Source organism: Canis lupus, chromosome 1, assembly GCF_011100685.1.
Source record: "Canis lupus familiaris isolate Mischka breed German Shepherd chromosome 1, alternate assembly UU_Cfam_GSD_1.0, whole genome shotgun sequence".
Lineage (NCBI taxonomy): Eukaryota > Metazoa > Chordata > Mammalia > Carnivora > Canidae > Canis > Canis lupus.
The window spans coordinates 18,932,863-18,958,748 of NC_049222.1; the positions used below are offsets into that span (position 1 = coordinate 18,932,863).

Genomic DNA, 25,886 nt, shown 5'->3' on the forward strand with positions numbered 1-25,886 from the left:
TTTAGAAAGATCATTAAATGAAAGATGTCTCCAAATATAATTACAAAGAGACAAAAAAGATACATTATTAAAAAGCTAGGAAAGACACAGGAACTTGTCTGAAAAATGGAACTTGTACATATTGGTGTGTATGTGCCCATGTTTATGCACACATGTACTTTGGTTGCTCCTTTTGATTTACAGATCTTTTTCAAAAGGAGAAATAGCTTAACCAAATTAGTGATTTTATAAAGACTAGTATTAATGATCACAATCACTAAGTTTGTTCTGATAGAAATTTCAATGATTCACTAGATTCATAAATCAATCTATGCAAGATATCAATGCAAGACATACTGTATACTTTATTACTAAGTATAGTCATACAATGCATACTAAACAAGCTTTCCCTACCTATAGTTTGGCTAAGAGCAGTTAACTTAAATGCAAAGGAAAATGAATTAAATATCTCACCGCCGAGATTAAATTCTATGGGAATACCTGTTTGACGTTCTTAGAGTAGATGATACGTTGGCTTAAACCTCTGCATCTTTTAATGCAGTCATACTGCCTAATGATAAGCAAAACTAAAAGTCCAATTCACTACAGGATTCAATATTGGGACCATCGAACTCTTTAGCACTTAAATAAGCAATTAATATTTGTCAATGAAAAATGTTTTAGTAACAGGTGAAAATCCATTAACACTGGCCCACTTGTTGCACTCCAGCACTGACAAGGTATCCAACAATCCTTAAGGGAAACTAACTGCTTTGATGTTTTAATTTACGTTCTTCCCAAGCAAACATGAATCCTTCTTGGAAAATATTTTTGTTTCTAACTCAGAATGCACATTGCTAGCATAATGTCTATAACTGCTATCATGTATGTAACACGCAGCGTGCCTTAAAATAACATTCTATGCCTTACTACAGGTACAGTTTTTATAAAAACATACTTAATACTATACATACTAATTTTATTCACTTTTAAGCAAAAGCCTTCTATTTAATATTTCCCTTTAGGAGTATGTATGTGTATTTAAAAAGACAGTTTGGACACATTTCTGAAGGCTTAAGAGATTTTGTTTTTAAAAGATTTTATTTATTAATTCATGAGACACACAGAGAAAGAGAGACAGAGACACAGACAGAACTTGATCCCAGAACCCTGGGATCACGACCTGAGCCAAAGGCATATGCTCAACCACTGAGCCACCCAGGTATCCCAGGCTTAATAGATTTTATAAGTGAACTTCATATTAGCAAAAATGATTTTTAACAGAAGCATGATTTTTATTTTGGAGGGTATTTTTTTAAAGTTTATTTATTTTTAAATTATTTTTTAGTAACTTCTACACCCAAGATGGGGCTTAAACTCACAATCCAGCAATCAAGAGTCACATGCTCTTCTGACTGAGCCAGCCAGGCACCCCTTTGTTTAATGTTACTATTATTTTAATATAGAGAACAACTCCAAAAAGGAAACTGAAAATTACCTAAAATCCCACAACTTTTTTTGAAGTACCTATAATAAAATTGGGATACCCAACTATTCTTACTCATCAAATCCCAAGCCTTATAGGAACCACCATAAATCTTTTGCCATTTACCTGTCCGGACTTTCTATTGATTTGTCTTTGAAATCATTACAGTTGATCAGTTTTTCCTAGTGTGAACAATCTGGTATGCCTCTGCATTATTTTCTTTTTTCATAAATATATTTTATTTGCTCAGAGAGGAGATTCACCATTATCAGATCATTTTATTTTATTACTTTATTTTTTTATCAGATTATTTTAAATGTTAAAATAAAAATTGTGCATTCCATAGTAAGTGCATATACCCCCCCAAATTTGCTTCTACTTAAGAAAAAGAACCATTACTTAACAAAGAAAGATTTTTGCCACATATTTAGTTGCTGGTACAAACTGGAAATGATAGAGACTCACTAACCATTTCTGTAAAACAAAAGGCAGGTGTGCTCTTTTAAAGGGGAAGGTTCTTTCAAAAAGAATAATACAGCTGAGGAAATTTATCTTTTTAATAATATGATAAAAGCTTCATTGTAAACATTCTGCACGTTAGGATGGTCTTGCTAAGGCACTATGAACTACTTGCACTTACAGGCTTTAAATCTATAATTATCCAGGTGTCAGAGTTTATAAGTGCTTTAACAAGGGACCTAAACTAAAAAGCAAACAATTGGTAAACCTAAGAGTACTCCTTAAAACCCCTGCAAATCTTCACACTCAAGGTTTGAGTACAATTTAATATAGAACAGAAAATACCATTTCTGGATCTTTGGAAAGTTTAAAATTTAATGAGAACTCTGATTCATACTTCCTGTTATACCTATGACAAAGTCAGAGTCCAAAGTCAGAGCTCACAGAAAGGCAAGTGATGCATGTGAAGTTCAAACAAGATCAATGCTATAAGAACTTTTTTTGTTTTTTAAATTCTTTTTTTTTTTAAAAAGGATTTATTTATATATTCATGAGAGACACAGAGAGGGAGAGAGGAGAGACACAGGCAAAGGGAGGAGAAGCAGGGTCCCTGCCGGGAGCCTGCTGAGGGACTCGATCCCAGACCCTGGGATCAGGACCTGAGCCAAAGGCAGACGCTCAACCACTAAGCCACCCAGGCGTCCCTGTTTTTTAAATTCTTAATCATTTTTATTACATATAAAAAATATGAAACCATTCTATTTGTGGTTCTGTGTATTCACAACAGACAGTGTTCCGCAGGCACCCAGTAATGTCACAGGCACACACCAGTGACACTTTCCCGGTGGGATGATGAGGTGCTTCCACAGAGGCAGTCGTCAAATAAGAGGTCTGTCTGGAGTTCAGTTGCTTGGACCTCTGAACACATCTATTCAGTGAAACAATCCCACAAATAGCAGTTAGATTTCCAGGCCAGCTCTCAAAAGCCTCTAGAACTCTTAATGTTTCAGAATTTATAGTGCCAGTTCAATCTCCCAAGCACTATTTATAACAGTTTCTATGGGGAAAAGCATTTTGAGGTCCAAGTCAGGCCCTAGGAACCTAATTATCTGCTGTAGATGCCAGAAACTTCTCTGAGCCCTAGCATCTTTAGGTGTATGGGGGGCATATACATGTGTTACCACATCAGTGGGAATGTGTGTGGGATGTCGGAGGGAAGCATGCAATTACTGGTCTTGGACCCTTACACTATGGATTCACTAAAGTTCTAAGCTAAAGCGGGGGAAGACACTAATTTTCCTGCCTTTACATGTACACCTTCGGGTAGAAATTAAATTGTGGGAATACTGTAGGAATGCACAGCGATCTTTTGGGTAACAGTCACCAGTGGCCACATACGGCGCTGCGTGTGTGTGCACTGCAGTCAAGTGGGGAACCGCAAGACCTAAGGCGTGTCCCGTGTAGAGGCTGCATTATGATCAAAGGCCCAGAGAAAGAGAAAGTACCCCCTGAGCAGAAAAACTAACTTTCAAAATGACTGGATTTATGGTGAAGGGATGAAGTGGAGAAAAGTAAAGGTGGATGGAGAATTAGATGCAGGTAGATCACAAGAGCCTTGTGATTTTTCAGGGCATATATACTAACTGGAAACACATTTTGTGACAAGGACTTTAGGACCCAATAATATTTTTAAAAATATTTACTGAAAGACATTGTGCAACCCAAACCATCGCATTTTCCATATAATTTAACTTTTAAAATAACTTTTAAGATCAGATTCCTATCTAAATCTTTCACTCTATATGGCAATTTTAAAAGTTGGGTAACAGGGACGGCTCAGTGGATTAAGTGTCTGCCTTCAGCTCAGGTCATGATCCTGGGGTCCTGGGACTGAGCTCTGCAATGGGCTCCCCGCTCAGTGGGGAGTCTGCTTCTCTGTCTGCCTGTCACTCCCCCTGCCTGTGTTCACTCTCTGTGTCAAATGAATAAAAATTTAAAAAAGAAAGTTGGATAATAATAGTTTTGGTCATTTAATATTTAGATAAGTATGGTTCAGTTTTGAATAAAACCGGGTGAATAACCTGATCACTTTTTCTCCAAATAATTAGAGTCCATGTTCAAAAAGTTAGTAATTACATTTTCTTTGGATTGGGGTAGGTCTAAAAGCAAAATATTTATAGTATTTTTAATATGAAATCTACTTCAAACATACAGTACAAGTCTTAAAATGAAGGTAGTTTTGTTTTGGAATTCTAAAATTATAAGTTCTTTAAATTTTTAAAAACTGAAGAACCACAAAACAAAGAAGAACTGATTACTGGGGCTTCTCCACATTCAAGTTTGGCTTCTGTGAACACTATAATAAATCTATAGATATATACCTCACAACTACTCACAAATTTATGTATTCTTTGGTTTCTGGTCAACTTTCAACAAAAGCAAGATAAAACCACAGTGAAAATATAAAGATGTTTAATTTATCTAAGTGCTGTATAAAATTAATGGCTGATTTTTTTTTAAGTAAGGCATCTTGGCTCTGATGATCAGAACTGTTTAGAATGTGAATTGCATGATTTTTGGTGGCTGCACACTCAAGGATAACAGTGAATGACCTTGAACAGCAGTGTATAAAAATACATTTATCACTGAAATGGCATGCTGGCTGCCAGTCAATATATGCCTCTCATTTGTTAGGAGGTTCTCCTGCTGTGATTCCCTCATTACAATTTGCTTTTACTTCCTGGGCAAATGACAACTAGAAAATGAGGCAGCTTCTTTCTTGACCAAACTTAATCCAGAAGAAATGAGATGACAGCTGCAGCCACTGAAGTGTTACAGGACATTTTACACAGGTTTGTAAAAGGCGTGATGATATATTCTAAATATTACATCACCTATTGCCACAGCCAACAAGTCATCCCGCTTGCTTAGTCTATTTCATTTGTGGGAAGAGAGGTTTCATTTCTGCCTATAAAATAACTTCTTGCATCCTATCCAATCTATTTTTCTAAATAAATAATTTGAGGTGCAGGACGCAGATAAACGCTCAATTTAGAGGCACGCTATAGAAAACATTCTCAGAGAACTTAAAAAAAAAAAAAGATCCAGTTGAAAAGTCTGACTGTGGGAATAACTAACTTCTGGGAAGCCATAAAGGGTACATTTGCTTAGATAATTCACTTGTACTAGAAAAATATTCCTAGCTGTAAAGAAAATTATAGTACAGTCACATATACGTTTAAGTTGTATTTAATTTAGTTTTTCATATAAGAATTTTCTGACCCACTGATTTCTAGTCATGAGTTGAGATACCTCAGGGCACACAGTACATTACTACAAGAGCTGTGAAATTATCACAAAATGCTGAAAACAAAAACAATTTTTCCTTTTAATTTAAAAATACAGATACCAGAAAGCACCCAAGGAGTCAGAAGACAGCGGCAATAAAAATCCCAATGACAAGTCAGAGGGACTAGAAAATCAACTTCAAAAATAAAGACTGCTCCAGGAATTGTTTTTGTTTTTTTTTCCTCTATTTAATGTGGCTGAACAATTTCTGTTCCCATACAGACGGACCCCTGGTCTTGTAGCTGGGGTTCATACTTGGCCTCTGTATCGAGAAGTTTAGCATTAGTGCTTAGTAAAGAAAAACAGACTAGAAGCACGGTGAGGTCAATGAAAATAAAAATGATGCTAAGTGAACTAGGCCAGACACAAAAACCACATACCGTATGAGATTCACCTTATGAAATTCTCAGTAAGGCAAAGCGACAGTGACAGAAAGAGCAGTGATGACGAGAAGGAAACTTCTTGGGGTGGTAGATATGTTCTCATCCTGATAACAGCGGTGGTGAGAAGACTGGACGCATTTGCTGTCACTCGTCGAACTGTGCATTTACCATGGGTACAGTCCCTACATGTAAACTGTACCTCATTAAATCAGCTACAGGTATGTGTATATAGGAAAATAGATCTATTACGAAAAGGTGTGTAGTGTAGTGACTGATGCTTTTGTCGCTGTTGTCTGGAAACCCCCAGGCCCGGACATGCAAAAAGCTAATTACTTACAGCACGAAGCTACAGCCGTTCCCTGGAATGCATTTCCTAGCTGTTCATCAGATCTCAGTGGAGGGTGCGCCCACACTCTCCCTTGGGGAACCTTAACCACAACCTATCATTTCTCAGTAAGGACACTTTTCCTGTAAATCCACAAGACGCGATCTTTAACTTGAATTCTTGTGCATCACTCTAGTACATCTTTGTATGCCAAAGGCAACATTTCTTCCTTTTGAATACCAGCTCTACCTTCTTTTTTTTTGGTTCACGATACTGGCGATTGATTCAGGATTTCTGATCCAAACAATTCTTAAATTCTTTTTTTTAGAAAGTCCTAAACCCACATTTACATCTGTTATTGTTCATAAATATTTATATTACTTTCAAAAGATGAAGGATTTAGTAAAGTATTTTAGAAATTTTAGAATCTGCAAATATAGACTTTTATGCTAAATATTCTGTCAGAAATCTATTAATTTATATTTAATAAATGGCATAATACTGAAACAGCCTAGCTTTTACATGAGGAAAACTTTTGAATGTTGTCTAGAAGTACCACCAATCTATAAAAAAAGAAAAAAAAGCTGCACACATCACATGTGTGTCACGATGCAGTTCTAGAAGGGCTTTCCACTTTTCCATGGCTGTGTGAGAGTGACAGACCAAAGGACCTGCTGCTGGAGTTTATCAATTTTCAACACACAATCCTTTCCCAAAAAAGTTAGATTAAAAAACACTAAAAAACAAAAATGCTTACGGTTTATTTGGTCAATTTGAAAAAAATCAATCTGTCTACAGAATACGGGGCATACAATTAAGATAACACTCAAGAAAGGGGTGTGGAAAACACAATATTCAATGAAAGAAGGAAAACAAATCAGTGTTTTTGAATCATTCTTCATTCACACTTTCTTAATTAAGAAACACAGGAAATGAAACAATACAGGATCTGTGAAATCAAATACGAAAAAGCTGGAATAATATTTTTAAGACTTTTCTTCTTGGCCACTGAAGAAATTCTGGTTTATGATAGGCTTTTAAAAATATAAATGTGATTCTGGCTAATTAAATAAAAACACAAATAAATCTCTTTAAAACTACTTTATAAACTACAGGATCATACTGTCAGGATTTTAGCTTACTGACATTTTTCTGTGTCCATACTATATTTGTTAATGTAGGGCTCTCTAAATAGTTTGGTACTCTCAGTTCTTCACGTCGAGATGGTTGCCAAACACAGGAAATGGTGGTCTGCCAACCAGCTGTAGCACTATTCCACGTCCTGATTACAGAAATCTGCTGCAGGGAATTCGGCCCCAAATCTAAAGCAGTACAAGGAATGCTGCCAAAGGACAAGAGAGAAGCTCATGGTGGCCAGAGGGAGACAGAGATCCCTTCTTTTTAGGAAATTGTTGTGGCAAAGCCAGGGAACGGTTCATGCTCTAGGAAGGGTTTCTGGAGTCCTACTTCTGCCCTAGTTAGGTAGTTGATTTGCGGTTTTCTATTTTTCTTTCCATCTTCTCTTCTATCTGTCTGTATTGTTAAATTTATTGGATAAGATCATAGCGCAAAAGCATTAAATTCTTCTCATTAGTCTTGGTCATTTTTCCTTGATTGTTTTCTCTGCCATAATGTATCTCTATCTCTTCTTGGCTGTCAACACAAAGAAAACCTTTGCTATTTTTTTTCCTGGCCTACATTTTTTCTGAACACTTTTTCTTCTTCTGAGCCCTTTGCCAGATATTTTTCAAGGACTCTGATGCCCCAAACTAATATAGGGGCTGATCTCATGGAAAAGGTTTAAAAGAATTCTTACTTTCCTTTCTCATTATTTTAGTCATCTCAGAACAACTGGTTTAAAAGAATTCTGTGGGTTACTCTTCCTGCCCAACTGAGGCCATATATATATTTAATATAAACATATTAAAAATATATAAATATAAAATTCATCACCATTTCATATGACTATTTCCTAATATTTATTATTGAAATATTTATCTCTATTATCTCCACTTATCTAATGGACTTAGCTTTTTTTATACTTCTGGAATCACAAACATTCTCCCCACCCTAAATCCTTAATTGGGTTTCTTCCTACACAAAGACGGGTATTGTAGAATATGGGGAGATTTAGAACTCTGCTGTTATTTGTCATTAAGTCTTACATTAAACTAAAGGATTTCACTGTCAGGATTTTATTTCACTGACATTCTCTGTAAACTTTTTCATACTGTGTTTTCTAACAGAAGACTCTATAAGTATTCCCATAACTCTGATTGCTTCATGAACAGGCTATCCCCAGATATTTGAAAGTACAGAATAAATTATTATGCCTCCTATATGACACATTATCCACACTAGTATTGGGTGGGATATTGTTGCTAAAAGCTTATTTTTCTGGGCTACTAAGTACTATCAAGAACTCAGAACAATTAAGAATAAGGCCTACAATTTCTCAACTACTCAATATTTATAAATTTTTTAAAGATATTTTCTTATTCTGTAACTAGAATATGCTCATTTATTGCTTCTGGGTAAACAGCCACTTAAACCACATTCATATCTACAAAATTTGCTCTTCTTTGGGTAAAAAAAATGATGATTTTCTATGTGCACAACTTACTGTATTTTTGTGTGTGTGTGTGTGTGTGTGAGACTTGCTTTTAATAATGACATTTTACAGCTGTATCATTTGATGATTAGCTCCCTGAAATGGACCTCCCAGCTTCAAATCATCCTTCCTTAATAGAATTCTATATGGGAGGAGTTACAAAGGCAAGCAGCATAATAAAGGAGTGTAGAAGTGATTAATTCAAAGCTGCTGAAGGCCATGCTGACTTCAAGTATGCTGACAACACAACCCTTTCCCTGTAGACCATTTTGTCCCATGAAATACGCCTGCCTCCATGTTCTAAGGGAGTCTACGCCAACCTGATTTTAGTAAGTAGGACCCATTAGAAACCTGCATTATGCCTACAATGTAGCGTCAAACATACATGTTGAGAGATGGCACACTTGACCTCTGCCTCTCTGAGGCCCAGTGAAAGAGTTCCAGGAACATGCACAGCTCCTGAGAGGCGGGAGGTTTAAACCCAGTCTCTCGTAGGTCTGGGGTGGGGCAGGGAGGCCCACGAAATGCCAGAATAAGGGGGTTTTCACTACATAAACACTGGGGCTTTAGATATCAGACTGTTCTTTTCAGGAACACCCTGGGACCTTGGCACCCTCCTGCCCACCTCTTTGGACAGGTCCTTTGGTGCAGGATGCCCAAAGGTACACCTCATTTGCCTTCATTCCTTTGTTTTTGTTTTCCACAGAACATAAGAAAGCAACACCATAATGAGGAGGAGGACTTTCTCCCCTGCTCTTCGCTCTTCCTGTAAAGATCATCAGGAAAAGCAGCTTCTCTAAAACTAGAGTTAGAGGAAAGTGAGTTCTAAAACGCACATCACGCACACATTCATTATTTAATTAGTATTTATTCAGTGCAACTAAGAGAACACACTGAAAACCAGGCTGGTCTCCTTCCCCACTCACTTGGCTCCTGCTAGCAACACCGCACATCCCACTGGCACCAGCAGCTGTTTGGTCCTGTGCTTATAACCTACGTAATTTACTCATCTTCCTTCTGAAAAGGCTGGGCTCTAGGGACCAGCCCGAGAGCCAAAAAATATCCTAAGATGAATTAGGAAATATTTTTTTTACAAGGAGTGGAATGGGTTTTAAAGGCTTGATTGTATTTGTTTGTTTTTAAGAAGCCACAAAAGGCAACTTTCCCCTAGCTCCCTCTGGTTGCCAAGATCTGTGTTATCTGTCCATATGGAAATGAAACACCCTTTGGACAATTCAGCAAAGTTCCTTATTTCACTTTGCCAGGAAACACACAGATATTTATGATAAAAATGAATTGTTAGTTTAATTTCCGGTTTTAGTCATTAATACTCAGCCTTACAGATCTAACAGTAAATGCCCCCCAACCCCCGCCCAGATCTGACCCATGGGGAAATTCAAGAATGGATGTTGTCTTTTCAGTAAATACTTCAGCTTTGCCTCAGATGTTTACAAGTGTGATAAACATTTATTCTTTTCTATATCTGCCACTACTGTGAGGTTATTGATCAAATCATACTTGAAAACACTCTGCCAGAGACCATGGAGAAGGATGTATGTTGTTTCTGAAAAGTAATTGCTTCTTTTCCTCTGAACAATTCATTGTTTAATCCAGGTTTGTTTTAAATCTGATTTTTTTTAAAGGCCTCATGCAAGTCACAGTTTCTTATAAAATGCTCAAGCAATTAAGTATTTACATACATAACTTTCATTCATATTAATCTCATATGACAGCGCTTATGGTTTAGAAATGTGATTCTTTCTGTATTAGGTCTAGAAAAGATCCAGTTTCTTTTTTTAAGGCTATTTGCAGGCAATTTAAAAAAAAATATTATATGCTTTTTACCTCTCAGGTGAAATATTAAAGAAGCTTTTAAAAATAAGCTTAAATGCTTACATGGCCATTGTAGGGTGCAAAGAATAAAGAATATTATATAACAGTCTGCTGCTTCCTGAAGCCTCAGATTTTGAGCACCATTTTGTACTGGTTGACAAAGCAGAAGGAATAAATGAGGCTGTTTCCCCTGCCCTCTTCTAAATAGTTCTGGTCATTTCTAATTCCCTTGGGGTTCTCCCCTCTACTGGACCAACTGCCTCAAAGTTGAAAGGAACACAAAATTTTTATCAGGGACCAACTAATTCTACAGAACTTTCTAACCTACCAAGTAGCCTAATTTTATTTATATACCAGCTTATACATTTTTGGTTGCATCTATCGGTCAAACTGCTATAATTTTCCATTTTCAGCTTAAGGTAAATTTGGTTATAAGAGCATTTTAACTTTTTTTCCTGAAAATTTAATTTTTAAATATTTTCAGTAATTTGTGAACTATTAAACTATCTCTTTCAAAGCCCCAGAATTTAAGAGAAGTAGCCATATATCTTCTCTAAAGTACATGTGCAAAGAAAATCCAAGCTTTCCTTTTAATTTAGATGCACCTGAAAAAGAGCAGTGACCAGCCCTTGTGCAGTGTGCAGAAGCTGGGGACCAGCTCCTTAAGAGAAGAAACAGATTCTCAATTGATTTGTATTAGAAAATAATATTTAATACATGGATGAATAAATGAGAATGGGAAGGGATTACAGTCAGCCTCTTATGAACTACTTGTGGACTCACTTTAAACAGCAGACATGCGGATGCTCCCACCCCTCTGGCAGTCCTCTCAATTTATTGCTCTATTCTTTGATTTGAAATTAGTAGGCCTCAAAGCAGTAAGTGGCCCAGTTACCGAATGTGTGTTAATTCCAACTGCCTCTATGTCTGTATGAGACAAAATATCTCGTTGGACAGAATATCCTTTCACTAGCAGACCAGGTTGTATCCCCATGACGATGTGCTGCGGAGGGAATCCCCAGATGTGTGCACATCACACCTGCTAAGGCAGCTGACACTGTGAACCCAGGGATCGGGAAGAAAGAGGACGTAGGGGGAGGAGGGGGTCAGAAATTCAAAGTATCCAGGTGGATTCTAGAAGTTCTCATGAACCCAAGTGAAGGAACTTTGTTATATTTTCTGGCAAAGAAGAATACATTTTAGGATTTTGAGGTGAATGCCTAGAGGCAGCAGGAGAGGAAAGAAGGACAAATCTGTGAATGCTGGAAGAACTGGGCATGGTGTACAAACAGACAACTTGGGCGTGATTTAGAAGAAAGCTGTAATTCATATAATCCCAGTGGCGTTTATTGTAGACAGAATGAGTTATGCTGGAATATACTTTTAGTATATGACAGAGCTAGTTCCAGGAGGATGCAGTCCTTATCCGTCAGGTTTTTTTCCCTTAAGAAATAAATGCTATAATTCAGTAATTACTTATACTATGCTTTAAAAAAAAATCACAAATTTTATACCTTTAAACTTGTTTTTGCCAGGAAATACCCATTATGAAAAGGAACCCATCCTCTGAACTAAAATGTGGGTTTCTGAGGAAACTGGCAGGATTTTTGCAAAGGCAGTTTTCTCAAGGTCCTTTTCTATTCCCATTTATCCTACAACTACAGGCAGATGGTAGGCACACCAGCCATCACCTTCAGATTTTTATATCCTTAGCATTATACCAACTTTGAGGATTTAATTCATCTGAGTTATGTACCATTGTTTCTCAAAATAACTGTTTAATGAATTAATAAATGACTAGCTACCTCCTAGAGATTTAACACTGTCTAGCAGGTGATCAGTTTGGTAAAATTCCCTGCTTATGATCCTGAAGTCTAGAACTTTTTGGATGCTAGAATGAGGGGAGGCTACGCTATTATGAGACTTGAAAGTTTAAATATGTTCTAGAGTGGCATGCAATTGGATTTTTTTCTTTAATATAATGGGCACTATGGGGGTATGGCTGATAAATAGTCTATCAACAAAGGATACTGAGAATCTTGCTACTCTTTATTTTAAAATCACAGAGTCCATTAAACAATGCTCTTGCAAATGTAAACATACTTATCCAGTATCATGAGAGTTTATAATTATTCTGGGAAAACTTTAGAAAAACAACAACACAAAAGAGGTAAAAAAAAAAAAAAATTCCCAGTATGGAACAAATTCTTATTCCCAGTAAGATGAGAAACTACATTTAGTCGTCAAAAATTAACAGAATAGTTGAGAAAGAAGGAACTCAGAAATGCCATAAGCATAACAAAAGTCATGGGTTTCCCAGGATTTCCATCCACTTACTTCAACAGAGGATAAAGACAGATGTAGAATGCAGTGAGATGCCCCTTAAATAGTAACGAATGAACAGTCTTACAGGTTCCATTGTAATCAACAAAAAATGTAAAGTAGGTGACATACTAGCAACAAGGTCTGTTTCCCTCGGCAATTGCCATATAATTGATTGACAGCAATTTACCTCCCCAATCACGGCCAAATATGTATCCAGTAATCAGAAGATTATCCTGGGAAATGACTGATCCCTTTACAGGAAAATGCCATTCCTGTGAAAGGGTTTCCTATAAATTATGGTGAACAGGAAAAACATACCCCCCCCCATCCCACCAACATCCCTAGACAGAAGCTCCGTTTGACAGCCTCAACAAAAGTGCTTTGCTAACACTTTTAAAATGGAGCGTTTACAGAGTTAAGAGCTGAAAAGGCCTATCCAGGGAGACAGAGGTAAATTACATACATTTCTGCATTTCTTTTGATACAAATTCAATTTTTTAAGAGCCTTTACTCAGACACGACGTCACACTTTTTACAATAAAAATTTAAAATCATGGCATGGGGCTTCACAGAGTGGTCAGCAGGTTTACTATTTTTCCAGGCAGCCCCATCTCATTATAGCAAATGGCATTATTCCAAAAGAAATAAAAGAAAAAAATTAAATTGATTACTAGTCAAACTTGGCATCCATATGCCAAACTTGATAAGAGTTAAGCATTAGAAACTTGAGAAAAACTGTTTCCTTTACTGAATTCCAAATTCTTGTTATCAGATACAACTTCCGAAGCTCATGAATGTCTATTTAAACAATTTGAGTATTTCCAAAATAACTCCAGAGGTTTTTCTACTTTGCTTCTTAGGAAGTCAATTTATTAGCCTGCTAAGTATGTCTCCTTCCCTCTCCCCCCCAAATTACTCTATATCATTCAAACTATTTGACAAATATGTAAACATAGATATACTATGTAGTCAACTACCAGCAACATTACTATGATATAGATTTGAGTTTTGGAGGTACATAAAATTCCACAAAATACGAGGCAATTATTATAGTAGTGAGGGAGCTTGCAGTTTGGACCGGCATGAAGGAGAGGTGAGTCATAGCTGTAACACCAGCTGTGGTTTAGCTTTCTCTCATTCAAGCTCCAAATAAAGGACAAACAACTGTCCAGAGCTGGGACATGTCCCTTTAATGACAACTTTACCCAAGGGATGCTGCAGGTTCCCTTGACATACTATCCTTGAACTCCTGGTCCAGGGGAATATTTGGGGATAGGTTGGACTGGCTTTGAGAACTCACAGCAGGATTGGGGAATACAATGCAACCAGGAAAAGTCACTTGATTATGTTTACACATTAATTACATTGTTTTCTTTTTTTGAAATATTTATTTTTTTAAATAAATTTATTTTTTATTGGTGTTCAATTTGCCAACATAGAGAATAACACCCAGTGCTCATCCCATCAAGTGCCCCCCTCAGTGCCCATCACCCAGTCACCCCCACCCAATTACACTGTTTTTCAAAAAAAATTACCACCTATTACTTGGAATAGTTCTCTGTTACCATCCTCTGCTCCATATGGCCCTAACCACAAAACTTTTCATTTCTACTCTTCAGACCTTTTCAGAGCTACTTATTACTTAATATGCTCAATATTGTTAGAAATATATTATTTTCTACTTTTAGATAAAACTCAATTTTAATTTTAAAATTTGCATAAGAAAATTCACTCCTTTGGGAATAATCTCTGTGTGTAAAGGCCCACTCAATCTCATATTTGTCTTGATCCTAGGTCTATCATTTTTGAGATACCTTAGTTTATTAAGAAACATTCCACACAGACTTCTCTTTATAAAGATATTCTATAATCTCTTCCAACAGATAGACTTTTTAAATTGAAGTATCATTGACACACAATATCCTATTAGTTTCAGATATACATCACAGTGATCTGATATTTTTATGCATTATGAATTGAACCCCATGATGAGTCTAGTTACCATCTGTCACCCAAGTTATCACAATATTATTGACTATATTTCCTATGTGTACCTTATATCCCCATGACTTATTTATTTTGTAACAGGAAGTTTATACCTCTTAATGCCCTTCACCTACTCTGCCAATCCCCACCCCCACAAACTCTAATTTACAAGATGCTGAGCTGCTATGTAGTGTTGCTTGTTCCACAAAGAAGGCAAGCATCCCCATCTTCCTGGCTCTAAAGCAGTCATGTTAATGCACTTTTGCTACTGACGCATGTCTAGCTTGGAATGGATTCTCAGGCTGCAGGAATGATTCCAGAAGACCGGCTGCCTTAATCAAGATAGGTAAGGAGAAAGGAAGTTGTTATTTGATTAGCTGAATTATTCTTTTTCATTATGGGTGCTTTATAAAATTAAACAACATGGGCTTGAGGTTACTTTACACTGAGCAGGCCTCATGGCTTCAGTTTTAATTGATTAATATGATTAATTAGAAGAAGAAATGGAGAATGTTAAAAATCTGGCAAGATATATTTATAACATAAATAATAATATGTTTTGAAAGGCATGAATAGTCTGAACATTGCATTAAATTATACCTGAACTCATAAAGAGCAAGTGAACTAAAACGTGGGGGTCTTTTCTCTCATTAACATTTTATTCCTCTGAAAGTTTTGTGGAATCACATTTTAAAGCAGGGTACTGGTATTCATAGTTTAAATAATATTTTGGACTGCTATTAATAAACCATATTTTATTTTATTTTTTTAAGATTTTATTTATTTATTCATGGGAGAGAGAGGCAGAGACACAGGCAGAGGGAGAAGCAGGCTCCATGCAGGGAGCCCGATGCAGGACTTGATCCCGGGACTCCAGGATCATGCCCTGGGCCAAAGGCAGGTGCTAAACCGCTGAGCCACCCAGGGATCCCAATAAACCATATTTTAGATAGAGGTATAAGATACTGAGAGTTCTACAGAAACAGATTTTTCTTTTTTACCCCATAATTACTCATGCTTTTATCCACATCTGTAGATTGCCTGCAGGCCCAGGGTGGCCTGCAAACTTGCTATGTTTGGTCCATGTGATACCTAAAATTTTTAGAGTTCTTCACCCTTGCTCTTCAGGGAAGCTGGTATTTTCCCACTTTACCATGGTCTTTCGTCTCTCTCAAGATTAAGCCAAATCTCATTTGACCAGTTTCCCCCCGTTATTTATAAAACAGAGGAGGACGACTAGGGTAACAAGTGAGGAGAGGTACAATCTTCATATGTTGTATCCAAAGCTGAGAAAGGCATCTGTCCTGATTTTAATCACAAGATAACAGAAGGTGAGCAAATGGGCTTCTGGATGGGTACCGGGCTGAATGAGAATCCGTCTAGTCCCCAATAGTACAGTTGTTGTATCAGTGACCACTGGGTTTAGGAACAAGTGAGGACTTGTTTCTAAACCCATTGCTCATTTAGAGCCGTTAATTTAAGTGAGGGAGGGTGATGGGATATGTCAGCCAGAGAAGAGAGGAAAAATTATGTGCAAAGGTTCTGGGTGTGAGAGAGGAGGAGACACTGGAGTACTCCCTTTCCCCTCCCCACAAAAACAGTTTGGTCTAAGCAAAGAAATTGAAGGGTAGCCTTCAAGAAGGATGAGGGTGAGCAACAGCAAGAGTTTAAAGGAGAATGACTATGAAATGAGTATATATTACCTCACAAGTATTATTATCAGGGATATTAATATTTACACTAACCCAATATATAGTTGTTTATATTTAAAATTGTTATGGAAAATTTCAACATGCACAAAAGCAGACAGAAGAGTATAATGTACTCTATATACCCTTCACCAACCTTAACAATGATCAATTCATCGTTATTTTTGCTTCAATCAGACCTATCTTCTCTTCCCCTTCCCATGTAGTTTTCAAGAAAATCTTAGAAATCATAATATTTCATCAGTAGCATATTTTATTTTAAGATAACTTCCTACTGGGATGCCTGGATGACTAAGCATATGACTCTTGGTTTCAGCTCAGGTCATGATCTCAGGGTTCTGAGATCAAATCCCATTTACGGTTCTACTCATCGAGGAGTCCGCTTGAGATTCTTTCCCCTTCCTCTGCTCTCTCCTTAGCTCCACACCCCTGCTTGAGCTCTCTAAAAATAAATCTTTAAAAGAACTTCCTACCGCTATCTTAAAAACAAACACCCCCCCCCAAAAAAAAAAACAAAAACCTTGCTTAAAATTAGACATAAAGGTGGAGTATGGTGGTTCTTATTAGGAATCCAGAAATGCAAAAGGATTCCCAAATGTGCTTTTTGCGCACAGATCAGCCCCTCCAATCCTCTGACTGCCACATGTAAAAGGAGGAAACGCTTCCTTCCCTCTGGACTGTAATGGCAGCAGCTTCTACTGCTACTCACTGCTATTCACCCAAAGAACTATCTAGAACTTTGTTTCAAATATAGTTTTATTTGCCATGAATGGCAATGCAATTCATATAATGAAAGAGGGCTCCCTCCCTCACACACCCTTTGATTTCATGGATTTATACTAAATGCATTGGCAATTTTGTTTACAGTTGTCTCCCTGGCATGCTCTAATCATATTTTTAAAGACTAATGAATAAAAATACAAAATACCAACAAAAATAGTAATTATATCAGCCTATGCTTTAAGAAATGTTTATTTTCCACTTAAAGAAAGACACTAGTTTTACATGTTCCTGTTTGCTCATTTAGAGGACATTCACCTACAGACTGGGGCTTGGTAAATATTTTAGCTTAAAAGTCAAAGGTGGTTTTAGGAATGAACAAACTAAGCTATGGAAATGAGAAAGCCTGGACTCACCAACAGAGTTTTTGAGGTTTAAATAATATTCTTGACCTTTTCAAAATAGGAAACTGTACCTATAAGAAAAAAGGCAGGCTTGGACATTCGAATTCTAATTAAGAAAAAAAAAACATTTTCTTTCTACGTGATAAATAAATAAAACTACATGGTATGATCAAAGATTAGGTCTTTTAATAAAGAGGCACAAAAAGTCCCAGCATTTTGGTTGGCAGAAATTCTTCCTAAAGTGTTTCACTTTGCCAGGGAAGCTATTACTTTAATTTTGCAACTAGTTTAATTGTTTGAACATGCATCAAAAACTTAACTACTGGTCAGGAACTTCTTTTGTGTTTTTTTTTTTGGAGGGTTTTTTTTTGTTTTGTTTTGAAGATTTTATTTATTCAGGAGAGAGAGAGAGAAAGAGAAAGAGGCAGAGAGAGAAGCAGGCTCCATGCAGGGAGCCTGATGTGGGACTCGATCCCAGGACCTAGGATCATGCCCTGGGCTGAAGGCAGGCGCTCAACTGCTGAGCCACCCAGGTGTCCCTGGACAGGAACTTCTGAAAAACTGAATATGAATTAGAATAGAAGTTCTGCTGAGGAGAATTTTAGGCCTTGTAAAACTTAGACATTTTCAGTTTTTACTTAAACATTATAATTTTAAAAATTATAAAACAGACTAATTCCTTGGAAAATACTCTTTTAGGCCACAAAGTCATTCATTTCTCAGTAATTTTCTAAGAGGAGCTCAAGAAAGACAAACTTTCAGGGATTTTCTTTTTTACTTGAGAACTAAGCTATTCAATATATTAGTCATCAGCCAAATGCACCTTTAAATTTAATTAAATATAATAAGAAATTCAGGTCTTCAGTATCATTAGCTATAGGTGCTTAATGTCTACTGTATTGGAAAACATTGATATAGATCATTTTCTTCATCACAAAAGAGTTCTAGCGAGTAGTTTTGTTTTAGAATGCATGATTAACTTAAATTCATACTGAAAATATTCCAAAGTTAGCCATGATATTTTCAATATTTCCCCTTTTTCAAACAAAAGTATGTATACACACACATTCCTGAGAAGGTAGATCATTTAAAAGGTGGTCTCTTTTTCCCTTTCACATGTCAATGCTACTGTCGATAATCCCATTTTTCCTTTTAGATACCAAATTAGGGCCTATGCAAGAAAATAAAAATTATTTTTCCCTGAAATATTACCAATTCACCAGACATCTGAACTAAAATAAAATTCTGAAACTGCTATTTTCTCTTCTCCCTGCACTGGTCTATTTTTAACTGTGACAGTTACAAGTGATAAGGTGAAAGAGATTTTCTAAACCAAAATTCCAATTAATATTTCCTAGAGAACTTTCAACTATTTAGTATCTTCATTTACATGAAAGCACATGCATGTCTAATCCTTAAGCGCTTCTTGGTATGGTGTCCACTAACTGCTCAAAATTACAACATCAAAAAATATCTTTGCTTTCCATGCAGCCTTTCTTCTGAAGAAACTTTACCTTTAAAAAAAAATCAATTTATATTTTATTCAAAGATGTACTTGCAAGTCAACTGAAACTACTTAAATAATAAAAGCTTATGGGCTCACATTTTTGGTTTATAAGTCTGAGATCTGAACCAATCATTTTATAAAATCAACAATTTGAATGGGTAAGAAGGTGGGCAAGAAAGTGTCAATTTTATCCCAACTCCAGCCATGTGTATATGCAACGATGGTATCAATGAGCAGCAACGTGGCATGTTTATCATGAGATAATCACACCCCTAGAGGTTTAGAAGCACTCAGCTGAACCTTGTGCCTCACAACACACTTGGGGTGTCATTATCTCATGATAACCATACTCGCTGTCAAGCCTTATTGCTTAATTAAGGGTTACGGAGGTGATAAGACTAAAAGAAATCGGATGAACAGTACCTAAGATGAATGATACCTTAATCAACTTAAACCTGGTGACGGAAGGGAGCACGATGAACATACTATGAGTTAGATTTTATTTTTAGAGAAATTTGTTAATAATAAATGAGAAGCCCAACCTGCATTCACAGATTTGAATTGTGTTTGCCATGAGACATGATGTTTACGATCAATAATTTAAATTGTGTTTTCATACAGCATGTAAAATGTTCACGAAATTAATGATAACATGAAATTTAACTTTGACCTATGATACCAGGTTTATGCATGACAGTGATTCATCATAATCCAAACACAGAATTTAGGTATTAAGTCTGCAAGGGAGCTGATCAATAACACCCATGCCATGTCAGATTTTTAACAATCTAACCTGAAACCCAAGAGGAAAAATAACATGATATGCCCCTTCCAGTACCCCTACCCAGTAAAACTTAAAATAATCAAACATGAAAAACAAAAGAATGAAAAAAAACCAGCACAAAATGCTCTACAAATGCCATGTCCAAATATTTAATTTTAGTTCTTTTGTTCTATTTTTATAAACAACTGCCATATTTGTGGATAGAATGTAGCTCCAAATATGGTGCACTTGAAGCTGCTTTCCAATTCACTGTGAAACATCAATTATCTTTATCAAATAACAGTATCTCATCTCAGTCCATTATCAAGATGGAGTCTTATTTTAGCTGGACTGCAGCCCTATCTGTATATCAGGGCTGGCCGCAGTGGCAGAGCGTGAGTGAAAGGCTGTGAAATAATCAATAATAATCATCAAATTGTGGTCGAAAGGTTGTGAGGATGGAAGTTTTTGATGAAACCTCACCTTTTTTTTTTTGGTGCAGATGATAAGGCTTAACCTTTGCAGTACCTGATAACTATGACTTGGTTAGAGGAAGCCTTCAGTATACCTTAAAGTGCTCTGAATGCCCAAAGACACCCTGAAATACTTATGCTTAAGTGGAACACAAACCTCAAGCTATCAGAAATCATCAGGTGGGAGGGCTCAAAACCACTGTGACCAAGGTTTACTGTAAACTTGGTACTTGACTTCAACACAGGGAATTCAAACTTGACATACTGTGGGTGTAAAATCCACATAGGTTGGCTCTGGAAGAAAGCTGCTTGCATAACAAGGGGTCCCATGTACCTGGTTACTTCCTCCAGAGGTGAATGAAATGTTGCCCAAGCCTGGGTACCCAGATTTGAAAAAGGCCTCAAAGAGTTGAGAGATTTTGTCAGGTTCATCCTTATCACATGTCCCAAGCTTTCTGAGGTATGGCATGAAGAATCATGGGGAATTAATTTTAATTTTAAAGTACACCACTAATTTGGAGGGATGAGAAATGGGACACCCTTCCTCTGACTCTCTGTCATTGGCTCCTATTTACATCAATGGACGTAAACCCAAAATGAATTAATTGAGAAACAAACCAACTTGAATTAGAGACAACTTAGCTGCTTGGGGTTTTGTGTGAATCTGTTGGAGGCAGTCTACTAAGTCTATGCTATATCCCTCCACCAGCCCCAAACAATACTTGCTAAAAACTTTAGTTAAAAAGCTCTTAAAAAAAAAAAGCTCTTATTTTATGACAATTTTATATTTTAAAAAAGCATATGTTTAGATTAGATAAAACAAGAAAATACACACTAAGTCCTCCAATGCAAATGAATTACGCTTTCAAAAATGTTCAAAAATTCATTGGCAAAGTTCACTGATAAAAATCGTCAAACAATTAACATGTTTCCAGTGGTGAGGTACTATTAATTTAAACATACTGCTAAGCAGTTTTATAGCAAACAGTTTTGAACCAGACCTTAGTTAGGGAATTTGTGAAATTTGACATGTACTAATAGAAATGAGCCTAATTATAATTCCCCAAATCTGAATTTATTAAAAATAGGCTATTAAAGAAATTTTAGTTTGCTCTTTCTAATGAAAACTCTCTTAAAACAACTTAAATAAAAAGTAACCAACAATATTAACCTAACCTATAACTCTTGCTTTTTGACTTATCTTTTCTATAAAAATATCCAGATACTTCTAGAAAGAATAATTACTTTCTTTTAAACTATTTTACCACTTATACTCATACCAGTACTTATAGTGGGTTAAAATATTTAAAGTATTTTTATGAAACACATTCATTTTTATCCTCTCCATACCAGCAGAATCAAAACCTATTTCTCAGGATCCCTGAGATTTTTTCTTTTTTTGGAAACCTACACTATGAATCAACACTAAGGATACAAAGGAATTACAAATGCTGATTGCAGATTAGGAAAAAAAATGGGAAATAAAAATTAAAATAATCTGATATTTCAAAAAATAAGAAGCCTCCAAAAGAACACACACAAAAAATATGCTCAAAGAAATCCACTGTCTACTAATTACAGCTTAAATTTTAAAAAGTCTTCCAACATAACTAAGAAAGGGTGTCAAGGTATAAGAAATGACATAATACCTATTAGAAGTCAAAATGTATTTTGGAGAACACATTGGAAATAGCAAACTAGAAGCATTTTATTCAAATACAATCAGAAATCTGAAAAAGCTATCATTTACTATACAGTACAAGTCATAGCATAATCCTCATATTTCAAAATTTAGCTTTGAAAATGAATATTCTAGCAACATGTCAAGCCTAATGTTAAAACATAATATTCCTTTTATTATCTCAATGCTCTAAAATTAATTTTGTACTAATAATATAAAACGTCACGTTAACAATATATGCAAAGCCGGTATTGGCTTTTTTAAAACAACAAAAATGTAATAGTGTGTGTGAAAATCTTGCTATAGAGGTAGCTATTAAAACTATACAACACGGAATCCTAAAATTGCTACAACACTTTATCCCATATACAATAAATGTTCTCCAGAAACACTGTGATCTTCTAAGGCTGAATCAGTAGGCTTCCGAGCTGAGTTGCAATAAGATAGTATGTTTTATTATGAGTGTCATGGAGACGGTGTGAAAAATCAAGAGCCACAGGCAGTCAGCGGCAATGGGTCAATAATGCTCCCAGAGACACTGTGTAGATAATCAACAACAAGGCCCGAGGTTCTCTCTGCATTGCACACAGCTGAAGGGCAAATCAATACAGCCAGGGGAAGGACACTGCCCTGCTCCACTTCCCACAATACACCATGGCTACTCTAGGAAAAACACCCCCAAAATGGAAATAAAGCAAACTTGCTGTGCAACTAACAATCAACTAACCTTTAATGTATTCACAAATTCACCCTTCAAATAAGCTTCCAGAAAATCCAAACAGAATTCACTGTAAAGATTGCCTAAAAATGAAATCAGAGGAAGGGAAAAAAACACTACCCAAACAGGGGCTAGGGGGAACCACTTGGGTATAAAATGGGCAAACCTGATCTTAGGACTATCTCAGTTTATAATCCTAAAATTAAAGTTTAACCAAAATTTTTATGAGCAAACTATATATCAGGAGCTTTCATTTGCTTAACTCTAGACTCTAATATTGATGGTGTTTGAGCAGATCATGTCCATGGTTATGATGGAATAAAAACAAGGAATAAAACTACTCATTTCAGAAAATTGTAAATTATATTTGAATCACTTTAATTGTTATATAAAAAGAATGTAACATTTTAATGCAGTCTACTGGTTATAAGGGCAACATTCTGTCGACAGCTTTTGTATCTGACATCTCGTTAAATATATGCTGCTAATATTTCACATTTTTCAGTAAAAATTTATGGGTAGGAATATGTTGATTTATTATTTCTCAAGAAAAAGGTGATTCATCACATCCATCATTCTGTTAATCATTAGGTGTTATTTCTAAGTTACTATGTAAAGCCATCTTTCTTGAAACATGGAGAAAATATGCTGGAAGAAAAAAAGAACAGTGGAAAGCATTTTGAGGTTTATTTCTTATTTTATTATTACTTGGCAATTAATGCTTCTTTTTCCCCCCAACAGTTAAAATAACATCTTTAAGCATTAAAATGTGCACTAGATCAAGCGTGAAATACTGTAAGCATTCCTCCAACATATTGTCATAGGAAGGACCGCAATATGTTTCTATTGTTATAACATCAAAAGAATATTAAAAAAGAAAAACAACAATTGTGTAAAATGCCTTGTGAGTGAATTTAGGAAACAAAGCACTGATCTCTTACAGGATTTTCATCACACTTTAAAAGAATGTTATTTTTGCAGCCTATTGACATGAGACTTTCCTGTTGTCTTTTTCTTTATTCATGGGCAATTATTTATAGGTATTGAAGAAAACAGTACTATATTGTTCAGTAAGGCGATGCCATAATACTCCAAAATTATGATGATTCTGGGGACACATGATTTTTAACTAGAGAGAATATGAATTCAAAAACAACAATTCCTTTGTTGGTGCTTACTATGTTTTCCTATTAGGGGACTGACAGAGAGTTTACTCTGTGTGTGTGTGTGTGTGTGTGTGTAATTATTGAAATCCGATGTCTATCAATTAAATTTAGAGTTTAGGTAGGAGAATAAGCATAAATTGTCTACTCTAAACTCTACATTTATGACTACTTTGTTGGAAGACTATGGTTAAAAGCAGGTTTTCATTTTGGAAAAGTTATATTATATAGTCACCATGACAACAAAATTGAGGTACTACAGCAAGCCTTAGAAGAATACCTGCCTTAAGAAAAGTTGGATTCTTAAAGTAGTTGGAATCTTTATAAATATTTACTTTGTTAAAGCCCTAATCTTATAATCTAAAGAGTAATTAACAAAAAATAGGAAGTGTTTCATCCTCAAATAAGCAGGTTCAGACACAGATGCCACTGATGATGGGAAATCTGAAATGAAAAGCAGTAATATCAGCAGTCTTTAAAAAGCAGTTTTCCTATGGGATCCCTCTTTGTCCTTTCACATCTACCTATTATTAAAGAATTTGTGTTGACCTATTTAATTTTAGACCTTCCACCTCTTTGTCAAATCTGGTTGAGATCAGCTTGCCTAAGTCCTGCTGTTGTCCTGTGAACGAGGAGTGTGTGACATGACAGCTGGCTGGTTTGCATAGTGTCCTCTCATTGGCTGAGGAAACTGCCTAGGCAGTGAAACACTCCAAGAAGGCCGAGATCTTAGCTGCTTCCTCATTTTGAAAACTAGGAACATTTCTACGTGCTTAAGAGCATTTACAAAACCCCAGACACTATGCATTAGGACAGTGCTTTTTCCCACCTGACATGAGCAGAAGGTTCAAGATAATCTAAAATGTACTCCTATAGACATTATGCTGGCAGATTAAAAACCCCTCAATTCTAATTGTGTTCAGAGGCTTTGGTGTTTGGTGGGATTTTTTAAAGTCCCATAACCACATGATCAATCCAGGTGATTTAAAATCAATGCCAAAGCCAGACAAAGGCTGTTGTAAACAGCTCTCTATTTGCTTTATGGAAAAGGTGAAAAATCTGAGTTGCACTGAAGCTTTCTTCAGTAAGATGGCTAAACCATAAGAGAATAGCTCAAGCCTGTGAGGCCACTTGCATTCCCTTGGTGGAAATTCAGAAATGCAAACTGAACCCTGAGACTACCTCTCTCTTGTCCAGAGAAAATTAAGAGAAAACCTTTATAAATTGTGCTTATCAGAAGCTGTTTCTCTTCCTTGCTACTTTGAAAAGAACGCTTTGGCCATGCGTATTTATATTTATATATTTGAGAAGTCAAATACATAGCCAAATAGAGCTCTATCTGTGGAAAAAAAGATAAGCCCTTTAATCTTAGAAGCAGAGGATTATTTGTAATTTCACTTAAGAATACTCAGAAGTGGAGCGCTTTTGAAATCCACCAAATTTTAAAGTAACACATCTTTGAAATCCCTGGACACATGTCCCTCATTAAAGTTAGATATGAAGGTATTGCTCTTTATCTTGGTCTGTGATTTCAAAGGTCTCTTAGTGGTCTTTCATTACTTACTCTCCTTAGCATAGATATCATGCCATTTGTATTCTCTAGATTGGCATTAAATTGATATTAAAATGACTCAGAATAATAGTTTTAACATATATCAGGATATAGACAATGTACAGGAATGTTTTTTTCATAGCCCATCCAAAACAGTATCTTTCAAATCTGTTTAAAAATCTTTCCAACTGCAAAATGTTTTAGTTCTGTGAACCATGGGACAGGCGAATATTCCCCTTAAGCAGTCAAATATTCTATGGCATGGTAAGAGTGTGTGTGTGTGTGTGTGTATTCATTCACATATATCTTAAAAAGTGAAACTCTCATGATGCCACATTTACTCTTAGCTGTGTCTCTTCTCTTATTTTTCCAACCAAGCTTCTTGAAGGAGTGGTCTACACAAGTCTGCCTGCCCATGGCTTCACTGCTGCGAGGCTTCCATCCCCACTACACCAAGACTG

The 25,886-nt window shown here is 36.1% G+C and overlaps 1 protein-coding gene across 5 annotated transcripts in view; it reads right to left on the reverse strand.

Annotated features, from left to right (window-relative positions):
* Nucleotides 1–25,886, reverse strand: part of WDR7 (WD repeat domain 7) — a 353,142-nt gene that overhangs the window by 21,994 nt on the left and 305,262 nt on the right. The window contains exon 29 of one of the 5 annotated variants that reach the window (XM_038525934.1): nt 23,125–23,358. The exons of the other annotated variants lie outside the window; for them this stretch is intronic. Within the exon in view, the coding sequence (XP_038381862.1) occupies nt 23,311–23,358 (48 nt within the window). The 3' untranslated portion in view covers nt 23,125–23,310. Of the gene's footprint in view, nt 1–23,124; nt 23,359–25,886 lie in introns of those variants that run through there. 5 annotated transcript variants of the gene reach the window in all.